The sequence below is a fragment of the Podarcis gaigeae genome, assembly GCF_964106915.1.
Source record: "Podarcis gaigeae genome assembly, chromosome: 5".
In the NCBI taxonomy this organism is placed as follows: Eukaryota; Metazoa; Chordata; class Lepidosauria; order Squamata; family Lacertidae; genus Podarcis; species Podarcis gaigeae.
Window position 1 is genome coordinate 24,323,069 of NC_139681.1, and position 17,583 is coordinate 24,340,651.

General features: G+C 46.6%; 1 protein-coding gene across 1 annotated transcript; it reads left to right on the forward strand.

Moving 5' to 3' along the window:
• The first annotated feature begins 13,479 nt into the window (after window positions 1–13,479).
• Window positions 13,480–17,226, forward strand: SLC18A3 (solute carrier family 18 member A3). Its single transcript, XM_083738635.1, has one exon. The coding sequence runs from the start codon at window positions 14,561–14,563 to the stop codon at window positions 16,202–16,204; it is 1,644 nt and encodes a 547-aa protein (XP_083594761.1). The 5' UTR covers window positions 13,480–14,560; the 3' UTR covers window positions 16,205–17,226.
• The last annotated feature ends 357 nt before the right edge of the window (window positions 17,227–17,583 follow it).

Here is a 17,583-nt window from a genome sequence, read left to right on the forward strand (position 1 = left end):
ACTCCCACGTAAAGGAAAAAGACATTCTGGTCCCAGTGAGAAAGAAGAAGTCAGCTCGGAGACGAATGCCAAAATGTACTGCCAGATCCTTAAAAGGATGAAATCTTTATTAAAGACATTAAGTACAGGAGGAGCCATTAAGGAAATGGGTATTTTGAAAGATATCAACGACTTTAACTTGATGAATCATTACATGTCCTTACACCAAAGCGTTTCCCCCTTCTGCCGTGCAAGGGGACAGGCAAGGTGGAATCCTTAACAGCTGCACTGCCAGCGGCTCCTCTGTTGTCCGCCTCTCAAAAGCACAGGAGCCCCACTAGAAGAAGGTTGTCAGTCCCTTGCATCTGCCTTGCTTTCTGAGGTCACTCCATCTCTGACTTCAGGATTGTCAGGCTGATCTTCAGGTTGTCCTCAGGATGGGACTTTCACTGGGAAGGTCCCCAAAGAGTTCTCCTCTCTCTCTCTCTCTCTCTCTCACACACACACACACACACACAACCCAGGCTCGGGACCTGCATTTTATCCATACTCTGGAAGCCTGAGAGAGGAAAGGGGGCAGGATCCTAAGAGCTCATGAGCCCCCTGGTTCCTGGTGGGGTGAACCATATCACTGGGCTGCAGGACAAATAGAAGCAGGGTGATGGACAATGAGGCCTTGCTGGGTTAGTAACCAGCCAGCATTAGCAATGAAGCAAATGAAGATGGGGATGGATTGAAGGGGAGTAGGCCAATGGAATTAGTAAACCTGAGTCACAGAAGAGCTAGGCAGTTTTGACACCAGGTGTCAAAAACGGTTATGTGTGTGGCCTGTGTTTCGTTAGCCCCAGCATGGAAAACGAGAGAGGTCCCAACTAAACAAGAATGGCAACTTAAGTTGACAGACTATGTGCAGCTTGCAGACTTAACATATGAAATAAGAGAACAAGGAGAACATACGTTCGACAACGTTTATTGAATATATGGGAAATAACTGTGTACAGCTGAAAATGCTGGCAGCATTAAAATAAATTCAATAGTGTAAATAAGTTTTGATGGATGTACTAATGGAATACTGAATGGTTTAGCTTACCTAAAATATGCAGGGATTTACCTAAAATATGCAGGGATTTATGATATGTAAAATGAACCATGGAAAGAGAAGATGGGAAGTCATTGATGTTTTAAGGGTTTTTAAGTGAGTATTCTAAGTTGTAAAACAGAAAATTTAAGAAAATTATATTTTTTAAAAAGAAGAAGAGCTAGGCAGTTAACTACGATCGAGTCTTGCACTGCACTATTAGAGGTGTGCCTATGATGGTGTGTCTCCTCCCAGCTCTTGATACAGAGTGCTTGTATCAAGGGTTCAGTCTGGTGACCTCATGTGTGACCAAACCACCCAGACCTGGTCCCTATAGCTGGTTCCATCCTGGTTAGGCATGGGTTTCTTGGTTAGATGCCTGTAGGGTTTCAAAGGCTCATAAACCTCTTCATTGAAGTACGCTATGGTGTGGGAGGTTATAGATTCTATAGTGTGGGAAGTGGTAGGTTGCGATCCTGTCAATCATATGGATGAATGTCAAGGTCTAAACAAATGTAATATTTATATATTATAACATAGGATTAAATAATTTTAAAACATAACAAAAAGAGGTCTATGGCTAGTGGCCAAAAGAATGTACAATAATAACCAGATAGTCTTAAGCGGCTTCACAACACTGCAATGTGTAAAATGCCCTAAATATGTTGTAGAATATCTGGCTGTGCTGATATTTTTGTGATATTACATACCATGTCTGCATTGCAATGTTGTGAAGCCACTTAAGATTATTTGATTATTATTTGTCACCAGTTGTAGACCTATTTTTTCTTCTTGATAAAGATCTAAAATTATCTCATCAAGATTATTTGATTATTATTTGTCACCAGTTGTGGACCTATTTTTTCTTCTTGATAAAGATCTAAAATTATCTCATACCTCTGTGGTTAGATAGGTGAATAGATAGAATTTAAGCCAGTGTGGTGCAGTAGCTAGAGTATTTGGCACAAAAAAATGAAGTTCACAAAATGTTGACTCAGCTCTGTAGAAGATGCTTGCAGTCACCTGCGACCACCAGGAGTTAACTCCAGGTGACTACGCAAAAATTTACACTCTTAAAAGTTGATGTAAAAAGTGGGGGGGAGGGCTAGGAAGCTGGGAGCACTCAAATTCTGCTCAATTACTTCAACCCATCTTTTTTCCAAATAGCGTTGCATTCATTTCCTTTTTTTTTCCTCCCCCCCCCCCCATGTTACTGGAGCTTGGTTATTGGAGCACAGTGAAGAGTGGGGAAAGACGTTTTTCACCCTTTCACCTACGTAATGGTCCCAATCATTATGGGCTTCAAAAAAGAGAAAAGAGTGCCAGAAATCTATAAACAGAACAGTGACCCCCACTTCCAGCTTAAAGCAAGGGCAGCAATGGTTTAGTGCTAATAAATCATCCACATCTGCAAAAAAAAAACCAAAAACTTTATTTTGTCTTTGGACTGCGAATGAATAATGTAAAATAATGTAAAAATGGAAGGGCTAGTTAAAAAATATATTACCCAGTAGTTTGAGTTCCAAATATGTTACAACATTTTAAAAATCTTACAGAGCATAGTCCATTAAGTGCTGAAATGGCTAAAATGACCAGAAGAGTCAGGAATCAGGAAAACCATAATTTTAACAAGGAATGGGGGAATTTTATAACTTATCTTAAAGACCATTGTAAACAGTTAAAATTATTAATAGGATTGGAATATCACTTGTAGTTTAAGGCTGATTCCGGACATAATGGAAAAGATAAAGGGTTTGGATTATCATAAAAGATGCGGGAGGAATTTATTAATAATAGGACCCACATAGGGGAGGGTGGAAGTCCAGGAGATTCCTTGGAATCTTGTTTTTATGATTTATGTTTGATATATCTCTGTAAAATTTTAAGTTGAAAAATTATATATATGTGACATGCTGTTTTGCCTCCAATCAGCTTGCGGCACTTTGTTAAAATGAGAATTTTGGCCTGTAAGCTTCCCCGCATTGATATTTCATTCCAAAATACTGCAATGGCGCCTTCAAGGATAGTCGCATTGCAAAGGTACCCTTTGTGTTGCCCACTCAATGAAGTCCACGTACAAATGACTCATCCACCAGAGCTGTAACCAAATCGGCTGATTTGATTTGTCCAGAAGGCTAAATTTATTATGCCCCTCTTAGCAAATGTAATCCCGGCTTCTCCTTGCTAATAATAATAATAATAAATGTCGCTTTTGGTTCCCTTGAGACTGGAAAAGAGACCTTTGCATTTTCCAGACGCAACTCGTCCTCTTCCACCCCGCCTTCCAGCTCGGACAGATTCTATTTTCGTGATGGGAAATGGCTTTATCTTTGATTAAAAGAGGGACTAATCAAATAGAGTGCATCGTCAAGCAAGGGCCAAGATTCCAATACTCTTGGCTGCCGCACAGCAGTAAGGCAAAGTCAATGTCCCTCTTCGTACTGCAGCCACAAAACCCATTACTATTCATTGCGGATGTGACCTGCATCTCAAATAAAGGAGAGCGCCCTTCAGCTAGGTTCCTCTTTTATACATTCTTGGTTTCGTCTGTAGAGGACCTCTTTTTAAAAGCCCCATGACAACTTGATGCATCCATCGAAGACCTGTAGACATTGACTCACGTATGGGGAACCTGTGGCTCAACTACAACTCCATCGTTCCTGCTCATTGAGCATGCTGGCTGGGGCAGATGGGAGTTGGAGTACAGTAGCATCCAGACAACCACAGGTTCCCCATCCCTAGTTAAGATTGGTGTTATTTTTCTAGAAAAAGAGGTGCCAGAACTCACCATAACTCTTAAAATGGTATTGGCACCCACCTGAGAGATGCCAGAACTGAGTTCTGGAGAATTCTGGCTGAAAAAAAGCTCCGGTTAAGAGGATAAGAGATCCTTCTTGATGAGAGACACTTTTGTAAAGATGTAAAGATACAAGCTGTCTTAGAAATGGATGGATACAGTGACTGGCATTTGTTCTTTGTTTTTTAAAAAGGAACAGACAAATTCATGGAGGATGGCAGCTACAAAAGCTGCTAAACAGACTCTTGAGCTGAAATATTGCTTAGGGGTTTTAGTTGGGGCAGAGTTGTTGCTGCTATTATTTTGTGAATCTTTATTTTGTATTTTTATTATGGTTTATGTGGAAATGGTTCAATTTGGTTGTGTACTTTTTGATGTTTCATTCATTGCGGATGGCTATTTTTGTAGTGTTTTGAACTGTGTAACTTTTTTCATGCTGTAAGCTCCTTGAGCATGGTTTTAACTGTGGGAAGGCAGTGTACAAATGAAACGGTATTTGCACATAATGAATCTTGCCTCTGATATTTATTCATACCTTGCCTTCCAGTTCCAAGAATTCACAAGGAAACTTCCAGTCACAAAACAAAAATAAAAGCATAGTTACCAAATATGCAACCAGTAGAAGCAGCTAGTAAAAACAGCAATAAAATGGCAGTAACGGTGCTTTAAAAACCACTTCCTTGTTCATTAAATGCCTGGGTAAATAAAACAGTTTTAACCTGGAGTCCACAACACAAAAAGGTAGAAACCAGGGGAACATCTCCGGAGGTAGTGATTCTGCATCCAGACTGCCATTATAGAAATGGTTCCATCCATCCGCCATTTCCTATCTAATTCCGGGACATACACTCTAAAGATAATCTAAGTAAGCAATTTCACATTGAATCAGGCATTCCTTTGTGTACTTATGTCATAGTTGTGCCCTGATCATGCGGTAGAAATGTTCCTGGACTGTTCCACTTCAAAATGGGGGGGGAGCATATGTTTTGACACGTGCGCTCTCTCTCTCACACACACACATACACACACACAACATCCTCCCCACAAAGAAGGCTAGAAGCCTTCTTCATGGGATCTTGCCTGCTCTGGTCAAGAAGCAATTGACCCAAGGAAAGCAATTCAGTCTTGGAATCTCCCAACTGCAACAAGACGGGACACCAGCCAGTAGGAACTGCACCATGATTCTGCAGTTTGGCACAGATGAGCTTTTAAGACTAAACCAGCAATGACAAACTGGTAGCTGCCAAGCCACCAGGTCTTATTGGACGCATAGCAAGCTTACCAAACTTTACTCAGGGGTTCGGTCAGGGGTCTCTATTTGGATTTTACATAGGACATCTCAGCCAGGGGTATATACATGCGCTACACAACTCAAACCTAATGACACACAAGGGGGTCAGATTCTCTGACAAAGTCTCCATCCTGCCATGGAACTTGTAGGGCAGCTCACTGAGAAAAGACATTTGACCACCCCGGCTAAATGTTAGTTTCATTTCTAACACAGCAGCCTGCTACTGCCAACGGGACTCCCTGGTCCTGAATGGGGTAACTGTGCCCCTGAAGGACCAGGAGCACAGCCTGGGAGTCATTTTGGACTCACAGCTGTCCATGGGGGTGCCGATCGATTCTGTGTCCAGGGCAGCTGTCTACCAGCTCCATCTGGTACGCAGGCTGAGCCCCACCTGCCCGCTTGGACTACTGTAATGCGCTCTATGTGGGGCTACCTTTGAAGCTCACCTGGAAAGTACAACTAATCCAGAATGCAGCAGCCAGACTGATGACTAGGAGTGGCCGCCAAGACCATATAATACTGGTCCTACATTGGCTCCCAGTACATTTCTGAGCACAATTCAAAGTTTTGGTGCTGACCTTTAAAGCCCTAAATGGCCTTGGCCCAGTATACCTGAAGGAGCGCCTCCACCCCCAACGTTCAGCCTGGACACTGAGGTCCAGCTCTGACGGCCTTCAGGCAGTTCCCTCCCTGTGAGAAGTGAAGTTAGAGGGAACCAGGCAGAGGGCCTTCTTGGTAGTGGCACCCGCCCTGTGGAATGCCCTCCCACCAGATGTCAAGGAAATAAACAACTGCCTGGCTTTTAGAAGACATCTGAAGGAAGCCCTGTTCAGGGAAGTTTTTAATATTTGATGTTTTAGTGTGTTTTTAATATCCTCTTGGAAGCCACCCAGAGTGACTGGGGAGGCATGGCCAGATGGGCGTGGTATACATTATTATATTATATTATATTATATTATATTATATTATATTATATTATATTATATTATATTATATTATATTATATTATATTATATTATATTATATTATAAATTACCACTGCCTTTCCTGCTGGCCTCAGCAGACTGATAACACAAATAAAGATGGTCTGGACTCCATACTAATGCCAAAAATTGTACCACCGGCAGGGTTAATGAGCTTCAACAGCATTTCTCAAAGTACATCCTTGAATTAGCCTAGTCATAATTCTGCAACATCAAGGCATTATCATTTATTATAGATAGTATGCAGATGTCAACCTCCTTGGCATTACTTAGGATCCGTGGCCTTATGTGTCTTCTCAGTGCTCCATGGAACTCAGTAAGACTTGTATATAGCTTTATTTTGGCTAACTTTTTACATGTTACTTTGCTAAACTTTTGCTTTGTGGAGGTCTGGTGGCTATAGGTAACTAATAAATGAATCTGACAAACTTCTTTTTTTTATTGGTTTTCCTTTAGTACTCACAAATGTATCTTTACATCGTAACTTTACATCTTGCAATTATACATAGTCTTGTTTTCAAAGTAGGTTCATGATTGTTATGATCATAGATCGGCAAACATTGCTGTACACAAAGAAGAAGAAAAGGAAAAAATAAAAAAGAGCAGGGAAAGAAAAAAGATGTAATTTTAAAATGATAATATTGTTCATAAATAAGTGAATTCCTGTCTCTTGTATTTTGTACCAATAAACTTATTACCTATATCCATCAATTGTCTTTTTATTTATAATGTTTTCATATATATCAGTTTCCCTTTTGAAATTATTATCCACAGAAACTACTCAAATGCTGTCACCATTTTTAAATTGCAGCAGTTACTCTTCAGGTATTCCTTAAAACAATTCCAGTTTGAAACAAATTCCTGTTTGGATTTATCTTTGATTCTTTCTGATAAATAGTCTAACTCTGCATACTCTGTTACCTTTTGGATCCAATCAGATCAGGTGGGTATATATCTACTTTTCCAATGGGTAGCTATTATAACCCTTTCCTTGTTTGAGGGGGGGGGGGAAATATCCAAACCAGTAATACCTAATAAGAATGATTCAGGGGGTTTTGAATATTCACTTTCAAAATTCTTTTTAAGTCCAAATATATGTCATTCCAAAATGGTTTAATCTCCCTGCATGTCCACCACATATGTAATGTATTCCCGCCAGGTTCTCCACATCTCCAGCAGTTATCAGAGAGATGTTTATACATCTTTGCAAGTTTACAAGGTGTCAAGTGCCATCGATAAAAAACCTTTTGGAGGTTTTCCCTTATAGTTTAACAAGACGTAAACTTCAAATTTACCCTCCAAAGTTTTTCCCACTGAGACATCTCTATAAAGGTAAAGGTAAAGGTACCCCTGCCCGTACGGGCCAGTCTTGCCAGACTCTAGGGTTGTGCGCTCATCTCACTCTATAGGCCGGGAGCCAGCGCTGTCCGCAGACACTTCCGGGTCACGTGGCCAGCATGACAAGCTGCATCTGGTGAGCCAGCGCAGCACACGGAACGCCGTTTACCTTCCCGCTGGTAAGCAGTCCCTATTTATCTACTTGCACCCGGGGGTGCTTTCGAACTGCTAGGTTGGCAGGCGCTGGGACCGAACGACGGGAGCGCACCCCGCCGCAGGGATTCGAACTGCCGACCATACGATCGGCAAGTCCTAGGCGCTGATGTTTTACCCACAGCGCCACCTGCGTCCCTATTGTGGCCCAAATCTTGGGCCCATCTAATCATCATTGGTTTGACCTCCTCCTTGACTTGCCAGTCGAGGAGGAGTTGGTATACTTTCAAGAGGGCCCTAGTTTTTGTCCTAATTACGTAAGTGTCAGAGCTGCCTCTAGGTCCCAGCTCACAGAGGACCAACGCCCGGTTGATGTAATGTACAAAAGTCTTTATTGAAGTTTAGTTTCCATTTCAAACCCCAGAGCGTGCAGCCCTACGTCTTGACTCTAGATCGGCGAAGTCCCCTCTGAGTCACTATCCCTTCCGCACCAGTTTAAGATCCTAGCCCGGCTCCACCTCCTGCGCTGTTCCTTCCTCCTCTGGGTCCTTCTGCCCCCTGGGGTTTCCTCCTTCCTGGACTCTTCTGACGCTGACCCCCCTGAGTCTTGCCCTTCCTTCCGGCGGGCTTTAGGACCTGGCTCCCTATCCAGACTACCTGCTGTGCCGCTCGCCTGTACATTTGAACTTGGCGCGCGTGCCCAGCCTGTGACTTTCCTCTTGACCGTTTCCCCGCTCTCCGATGGAGGCGTGGTCAATCCTGACTCATCTCCTCTCTCTGGTGGTGAGAACACTGGTCCCGATGCCTGGGACTCCTCCCCCCCCACTGCGCTCTGGTGGGGAAGCTGGTCCTGATTTCCAACTGCTGCTCAGGGAGTCCCCGCTGGCCCCTTCCTTCTGGGGTTTCCCCCTTGGCACCCCCCTTGCCCTGGCCATCGGCGCTCCTTTCTGTGAATCTTCCGATTCGCTGGAGAGACTCGTGGAATCTCTCTGACCACTGTCACTGCCTACACCCCCCTCGGATTCCTCCTCCTCGCTCTCCATTTGCTCCATCTCCTGTGTCTCTGCTCCTGAACCCCTGACAGTAAGTCTAACTCAAATCTTGAACTTTCTTGAGCAAAGCCTTCCCCTTTGTCCACTTTAAATCTCTCAAGTAATTGATAATATTGGAACCAATCAACAACATATTCTCTTACTTTTCAAATTTTTTCAGCTTTAGTTGGTTCTCTTCTTCTTTCAATAATATGTGGTATGTCTGCCAGTTTCCTTCTGTGTTTTTCCTTTTAACCGCTAGTGATTTCATTGGTGATATCCACCTGGGCATCTTAGGTTCTATAAGATCTTTATATTTTTCCCAGATACAAGGATTTCCTAACAATATGATTCAGGAAGTTTTGATGTACTTTTACTTTCCCATATGCTCAGTACGCGTGCCAGCCGTACCTATTGTTGGGTCCCTCTAAGTCAAGCAGTTCTGGATTTTGGTGTGTACACCAGTCTTTTAACCATGTTAGGCAAGCTGCCTCGTAATACAGTCTTAGGTCTGGCAGGGAGAGGCCCCCTCTATTTTTAATACCCATTAAGATCTGATGCTTAATTCTGGGCCTCTTCCCCTGCCAGATAAACTTTGAAATAGCTCATTGCCATTTCTGAAGGTGGTCGGTCTTGCCCAGTATTGGGATTGATTGAAATAGAAAAAGCAGTTTTGGCAGAATGCTCATTTTTATGACTGAGATTCTTCCTGTAAAGGATAGTTTAAGTCTGGCCCAAATATCCAAATTTCTTTTGGTCTCCTCCCAGGTTCCTACATAATTATCATGAAATAGGTTAATATTCTTTGAAGTTAGCCAGACGCCCAAGTATTTTGCTTTTTGACTGATTTTCAAACCAAACATTTTTCCCAGTTCTTCTTCTTCTTGGTTTGATATGTTCTTAACCAGTAGTTTTGTTTTGATTTTATTTCATTTCAATCCTGCTCCTTCACCGAAGTTTTGTATTATTTCCATTACTTTTGATAAGCCCTCTTTGGGGTTTTCTATCGTTATGAGCAAATCATCAGCGAATGCCTTTATTTTATAAGACTTATCTCCTTTGATTTGTCTTTCTTCTTGTATTCTTCTATTTAAGATTTCCAAAATCAAAATAAATATTAGAGGAGATAAGGGGCAGCCTTGACATGTGCCTTTGTTAATTTGGCATTCCTTCGAGATATTGCCATTAATAATTATTTTGGCTTGCTGTTCAGCATATATGGCACTTCTTCCTCTACAAAAATTTTGTCCAAACTTCATATTTTCCAATAGTTCTTTCATAAATTTCCATGAGATGTTGTCAAATGCTTTGTCAGAGTCAACTAACATAATCACCAGAGGTTTGTCTATTTTAAGGTCCAAATACTCTAATACAGCATCTTAAAAAGCAGAGACATCACCTTGCCAACAAAGGTCCATATAGTTAAAGCTATGGTTTTCCCAGTAGTGATGTATGGAAATGAGAGCTGGACCATAAAGAAGGCTGATCGCCAAAGAATTGATGCTTTTGAATTATGGTGCTGGAGGAGACTCTTGAGAGTCTCATGGATTGCAAGAAGATCAAACCTCTCCATTCTAAAGGAAATTAGCCCTGAGTGCTCACTGGAAGGACAGATCGTGAAGCTGAGGCTCCAATACTTTGGCCACCTCATGAGAAGAGAGGACTCCCTGGAAAAGACCCTGATGTTGGGAAAGATTGAGGGCACAAGGAGAAGGGGACGACAGAGGACGAGATGGTTGGACACTGTTCTCAAAGCTACAAACATGAGCCTGACCAAACTGTGGGAGGCAGTGGAAGACAGGAGTGCCTGGCGTGCTCTGGTCCAGGGGGTCACGAAGAGTCGGACACGACTAAACGACTAAACAACAACAATGTAGATGTGTGATGGCCCCTTGTCTAGATTTTTAAGTTTAGATCAATGCTTGGGAAATAGGTCTGCAGGCAACTCAATGGACCTTCCCTGTTCAGAGGCAAACTACATTCAGAGGGGGACAGTTAACGTTGGAGGGTTGTGGTCTGCTGGATATGGGCATTGGTCCATCTAGTCTAGCATCCTGTTCTCACAATGGCCAACCAGTTGCCTAATAGGAAGCTTAAAAGCAGGACCTGAGCACAACAGCACTCTCCCCTTCAAAAACCTGCAAAATTTGTTTGGCCAGAGACCACTGATGGAGAACAAAACAATGAATGTGTATGTACAGGGATCATTGTATCCAGCTGCCTTTAAGTTTTGGGGGAACTAATCCCCCTTATATTTAGTCTGATTTTGTTTCTTTATTGATGGGAATTATTCAGACTGATGAAAACTTGCACTCTCTAACACATGCTAACAGAGGTTGCACTAATAAAGTCAAACCGCTGCAGTAGTATTACTGAAATGACCTTCCTGGGGCACAAGTCTGGGCAGTGTGTATGGGGGTCCTGGGCTGCCCAAACAGCAAGACCCCCCTCTTGGCCTCACTGATGTGGTCCAAAGGAAAGCAGAGCAATACGTTTGGCAGCAGCTTGTCTGCAGGAGTTGCCAGAAGGAGTACAAGGCTCCACCCAACTGCCTTAGGATTTCACTCCTTAGCCTTTATTTATCTCGAAGATATCCTGCAAGGCAATGAAGTCTTAGGATCAGAGTTTTCCTTCTCTCGGGTGGGCTACCTTCCCAACTTGATGACCCCATCTGCCCCTCACTTCCCTCTACAACATGTGCTTCTTGACCATTGGACCCACTATTGGTCTAGTCCACTCAATCCACCAGAGAGCCTGTCTTTGCATGCAGGGGATAGCCTCCCACAGGAGTGTATTCCATAGTTTAACTATGTGCTGTTGTCAGGGACTGGACTGAAGGGGCTGAGACTGAGAAGGAATGGTGGAGATTGCCCCCCCCCTTCTCTCCCTGAAGTGCCCAGAGAAGAGGAAAGCAGTACCGTTCCGGAAGTCCATTTCAAAACCAAAGTGTTCCAAAACCAAGGCATGCTTTCCCATAGAAAGTAATGCAAAACGGATTAATCCGTTCCAGACTTTTAAAAACAACCCCTAAAACAGCAATTTAACATGAATTTTACTGTCTAACCAGACCATTGATTGGTTCTGGCTGTCTTGGCTTTGCCTTTCAAAACCTTCCCCTGGATTTTGATCTTGCTCTTTACTAAAAAAAAACACACCTTTTGCTTGTGAATGAAAACAAGCTGTCATCCTTCAACCTAAATGGTCGGTGAAAATTGGCTGTGCGAAGTGTTCTCTCCAATGAGAGTAAAGGTGGGTGATTGTGCAGTGCTGTTTAGCCCGTAGTTACTGTTATCAGCCTTTGCTACCATCAGTGGCTTGGATAGAATAACTCCTAATCAATATACGCACCCATCTACTGCAGCCACCATGAGCTCAACAGAGCAGGGTATCAGCTCACTGCCATGCTGAACCTTCATCCAGTCTGAATGAGGTGAAAGACGGGCTCTGAAGCAGCAACCGGCTACTGCCATGTTGTTACCTGGTTAGCCAACAGCCCTGCTTTGAGTTAGTAAGTTGGAGAGAAGTTGGCGGCAGCGGTGGGTTTAACACATTCATAGAGCACTTTACCAGCACGTTTACTCAGAAGTAAGTCCAGTTTGCTTCCATCATTATAAAAAAGGCATTTTCGTGTTGCTGTTCATTACACAATCAAGGCATTTGAATTCGATACTATTGTTGGCGGCAGCGGTTTTTTTGTATGGGGAGTGGGAATAGAAGATAATGCAAGGGGATCTTTTCTGTACGGTCTGTAAAGAGTTTTCTCTAGGTGTTATGCAAGGCTTGGTATCTAAAAACGGCAAGTCTCACAGCTTGAGCTTGAGCCAGCCTGTAAATCACAGTTGTGCTCTCTGCATATGCTGTCTGCATATGCTTAAAATCACTTTGCTTTCTGTTAAACCTAAGCCTCTGCTGTGAACCGGGACTCCAAGGCTGAGCCTTAATCCAGCCCTGTCTGAATGTTCCCTTTGTCCCGACTCTGCCAATAGTGCCCGTGAGGACGGTGGATCCCCTTCTCTTCCCACCCACCCGCCTGCCTGCCCCTTTTCCCCCAGTGAGTCAGAAATCATTTCAGGGAAACTGGAAATTATCCTCTTGGGGTTGTCAGATTCTCACGTTATACAGTCCTCTTCAGAGCTGAATCTGTCTCTACTAAAGCAGGAGGTGGGGGCGGGCAGGGAGTGTGTCCTGGCTGGCTCAGAACAAGGGCTCCTCCTCGCCCCACATCCCGTTTCCAGCAGGAACCCAGTCCAATGCGTCTGAGAAGCGCTTCAGTAAACGCACTCGACCCTCTCCTTTCCTTTCCTTTCCTTCCGAGTCTTCCGCGGTAGACTACTTCTGAGCTTGGAGGCTCCACTCCGCTAGCCTGATTGGTGGCCGCTACACTCGCCTGCGCGGACTTGAGCGGATTGCGACTTTCTCCGGTTTTTTTAAAGCCCTTTCCAGCTCCAGCAGGCTAGGCATTCTTCTCTGCCAAGCGGCGCAGCAGCGCTGCACTCAACACACGCGTCCACTCTCTCTCCCTCCCTCTCTCTCTCTCTCTCTCACACACACACACACACACACACACATACACACCCCGGGCCGGCTCTCTCTCCCTCCTTCCGAGGGGGGTCTGCTCCGGGGTGCGGACTCCCCGCTTAGCAATTGGCTAAGACTCCTCCATGTGTTAAATTAGCATAAAGAAACGCAGCTGGCGAAGGAACCACTCGGGGACCGGAGCTGAACTGTGCGTCACAACTTGCGCGGGGTGGGAGGCCAGTGTGTGAGTGCGTGAGGGTGGGGGGAGCCGGCTTTTTTTTTGGAGAGGCGGGGCGGAGTGGAAGGAAAAAGTAAGAGCTGGCAAGTCCATCCGCGCCGGCGGCACCAAGAGACAGGCTTCTCCGTCAAGGAAGGCGAAGAGAAGGCGCTTGGAGGCAGCCAAGGATGGAGTTGCCGAAGGGACGGTCTGAGCTCTCCAAGAGTCCCTGAGCTGGAAGGAGAAGCAAGGGGGCTAGGAGAGAGAGAGAGAGAGAGAGAGAGAGAGAGAGAGAGAGATCCTCGCCCTCCACTCTCCAGATTGGACGGATTGATGGGCAACCCTCGGTTCCTGCCACCTCACCAAGCCTTGGCCAGGGGGGGAAAGACGAAGGCAAGCGCAAGAGGACGCGCCCTCGGATGCTTCTTGAGAAAGACTGACAGCACTCAAGGAGCGCAGCCACGGAGCGCCGCTTGACCAGAAAGAGTGTGCGTGAGCCAGAAAGGCGAGAGGGCGAAAGAAGAGAGAGGCTCAGCAGGCGAGTGAGGTCCGAGGGAGACGGATAGGAGGAGGGGGGGAAAGACAGACGGAGAGAGGGAGGAGGGAGGGCTCCGTCTGGACGTCGAGCCACCGAGGTGCGCGTCTGGCTCCAAAGGGCAGCGCGGAGCACCGGAAGGAGAGGAGCCGGTAGGAAAGGCTTGTGGGTGGGGGGAGCAGAGGAGGGAGCGGGCCTCTGGAAGGAAAGCCGGGGAAGCCAGGGGTGGCGTCGTGGAAGGAGGGCTGCGTTTAAGAACGGGGGAAGGCGAGGAGTGAAGGGAGGCGGCCGAGCCTCCTGGGGAAGTGGAGGAGGGAGGGTGAAAAAGAAAAGAAAGAAAGTTCGTTCTGGAGAAAGGAGTAAGGTAAGCTGGGTAAGACAGGAGAGGAAGCATTGTTAGACCCTGGGAAATGAGATCTGGGGAAAGAGGGGGTTGAAAGGCACGGAGAAGTGAAGGGAGGGAGGAAGAGATAGATAAGAGAGACCGATACTGGTGGGACAGACGAGGCTCCTCTTGCCGCCACCTCCACCCATCCCAGCAGGGCTCCTCTGCTCCCCTCGCCCCATGCCCAGCTAACGCCTCCTGCGGCGGCTGCGGCGGCTGCTTCTCCTTTCCCTGGACTCCCAGCGGCTGCGGAGGATGGAGGAGGAGGCCTCCGCCCCGTCGGGGCCCCGCTCGGCGGTGGAGAAACTGTCGGAGGCGGTGGGCCAGCGCACGAAAGCCCTGAGCAGCGCCCTGCATGAAGCCAACCGCCAGCGGCGCCTCCTGCTGGTCATCGTGTGCGTGGCGCTGCTGCTGGACAACATGCTGTACATGGTGATCGTGCCCATCGTCCCGGACTTCGTGGCCGCTCTCAACGTCGCCGAGGAACGCCAGCAGGGAGCGCAACAGCAGCAGCAGCAGCAACAGGCGCCCGCCCCGACCACCGCCGCCTCCAACATCTCCACGACAGGTGGTGGCCTGGGCTGGTCCCTCAATAGCACCCGGCCCATGCTGAGGCCTCGCTACCCGGCCGACAGCGACGACATCCGGATCGGGGTGCTGTTCGCCTCCAAGGCCATCTTGCAGCTGCTGGTCAACCCGCTGAGCGGCACGTTCATCGACCGCGTGGGCTACGCCATCCCTCTGCTCATCGGCCTGGGCGTCATGTTCCTGTCCACCATCATCTTCGCCTTCGCCGAGAACTACGGCACCCTGTTCGCGGCGCGCAGCCTGCAGGGCCTGGGCTCGGCGTTTGCCGACACGTCGGGGATCGCGCTAATCGCCGACAAGTACACGGAGGAGTCGGAGCGCAACCGCGCGCTGGGCATCGCGCTCGCCTTCATCTCCTTCGGCAGCCTGGTGGCGCCCCCTTTCGGAGGCATCCTGTACTACTTCGCGGGCAAGAGGGTGCCCTTCCTCGTACTGGCCTTCATCTCGCTCCTGGACGGCCTGCTCCTCCTGTTGGCCATCAAGCCTTTCAGCGACAGGTCTCGGGACAACATGCCCGTGGGCACCCCCATCTACAAGCTCATGATAGACCCCTACATCATGGTGGTAGCCGGGGCCCTCACCACGTGCAACATCCCCTTGGCTTTCCTGGAGCCCACCATCTCCAACTGGATGAAGAAGACCATGGACGCCAACGAGTGGGAGATGGGCCTCACCTGGCTGCCGGCCTTCATCCCCCACGTGCTGGGCGTCTATGTCACCGTCAAGCTGGCAGACAAGTACCCCCACCTCCAGTGGTTCTATGGGGCGCTGGGCCTGGCCACCATAGGGGCCTCCTCCTGCATGGTGCCCGCCTGCCGGAACTTCTGGCAGCTCACCGTCCCTCTGTGTGGCATCTGCTTTGGCATTGCCCTGGTGGACACCGCCCTGCTTCCCACCCTCGCCTTCCTGGTCGACGTCCGCTACGTGTCGGTCTATGGCAGCGTCTATGCCATCGCCGACATCTCCTACTCGGTGGCATACGCCCTGGGGCCTATTGTGGCCGGGGAGATCGTCCACTCCTTTGGCTTTGTGCAACTCAACCTGGGCATGGGCCTGGCCAACGTGCTTTACGCCCCCATCCTCCTGGCCCTCAAAAACATTTGCCAGATGAAGCCCTCGCACTCGGAGAGGAACATTCTCCTGGAGGAGGGGCCCAAGGGGCTCTACGACACTATTAAGATGGAAGAACGCAAAGGCAAGGGCAAACACCTCCACCCGGTAGGGGGCGCTGAAGAGAATAGCGTAGACTCTTTCCATAGAGACTTCAGAGGGGCGTCTGAAGAGGACTCTTCAGACTATGACTATACTTAGAGGGTGGGCGGAGTACCCCAAGAGGGAGTTATGGAGAGCATCTTGGCTGTTATGCCCCAATGTGCCAATATACTACTTTAACCTTTGTCTTGATGTGATGGCTTTCTTCTTCTTCTTCTTCTTCTTCTTCTTCTTCTTCTTCTTCTTCTTCTTCTTCTTCATCTTCTTCTTCTTCTCTCAAAGGTATTACCTTAAACACCCTGTCAAGATGAAAGCTCCAGATAACTATCCTAACATGAACGGTGCATTTGCAGAGATCTGTGATGGTCTTTTCCTGTTAAAAGAGGGAAGGACACACGTCCAAAACTCCCTGACAAAAGCCTGTTGTGCCAAGAAGTTTTTCTCGCAATGTTTGTGTGTGACTTTCGGCTGGTTCACACATGCATGTACATCACTAAGTTTGCCACATACACGGGGGTAATGCTATCCCTTGGAAGCGTTTCACACAATTACACGGGTTTTCTTTTTCTTTCTTTTTCCCTACACTTGACTGCGGCACACTTGATGACTTGAATGTGTGAACTGACTCCGCCGAGAAAGCGTTGTGTTTTTGAGGTGGTCTGAAAATTATGTCTGTGGTGTTGGGCTTGTGAGGGTCTGCTCCTCCTTTGTGAATCATCCCCTGGATTTTTTAGCTCGAGGGAGACAGGTGCCAATCACCCTGTCCTGCATAAATTCTCATAGAAACACCTTACAGCACCAATGAAGTATCTTCTTAAAATTGTAAGGGAGAAAAAAGTAAGTTGCAAAATGCACATCCGGGGTCTCAATAAATATTGTACATTTTTATAAATATATATAGGTACCTGTGTGGAAACTGTCGGTTTCATATTTAATGCCAGCAATGGAAAACACGTCGTATTATTTCTCCTCTCAGTGAGGGGGAAAGAAATCTGTAACCATTTATTTATTTTTTCTGTTGTGCTGCTACTCTGATAAATGCAATATACCGTACCATGTTTTAGTCTGAAACTGCTACACTGGTTGTGCCGGCTGAATAAATGGCGTTCAGGGGAACTGTACGTCTTGGCTTCGCTGTTTGTTTGTGTAAAGACCCGGGTGTAGTCCTAATCATGCTTATTGAGCAAATTCCATTGCATTCGGTGGAACGTCTAATAATAATGCACGTGACTGTCAGATGGGTCCATATAGGAGCTTTAATTCCTGGCTGAAACAGTAAAGTTATAGGAGTCATTCTGGAAATACAACTTCCGTCCCCCGCAAGAGATGCGCTTGAAATCATATACTCCTGCCACCTACCCAAATACTATAGAAAAAAGACGAAGGCAGGCTGGCCAGATCCAATCAAAGGGAAGCACTTTAAAAAAAATTAAAAGCCACTGCCATTAATGTACACCTATGTGCTTAAGGCTACAATC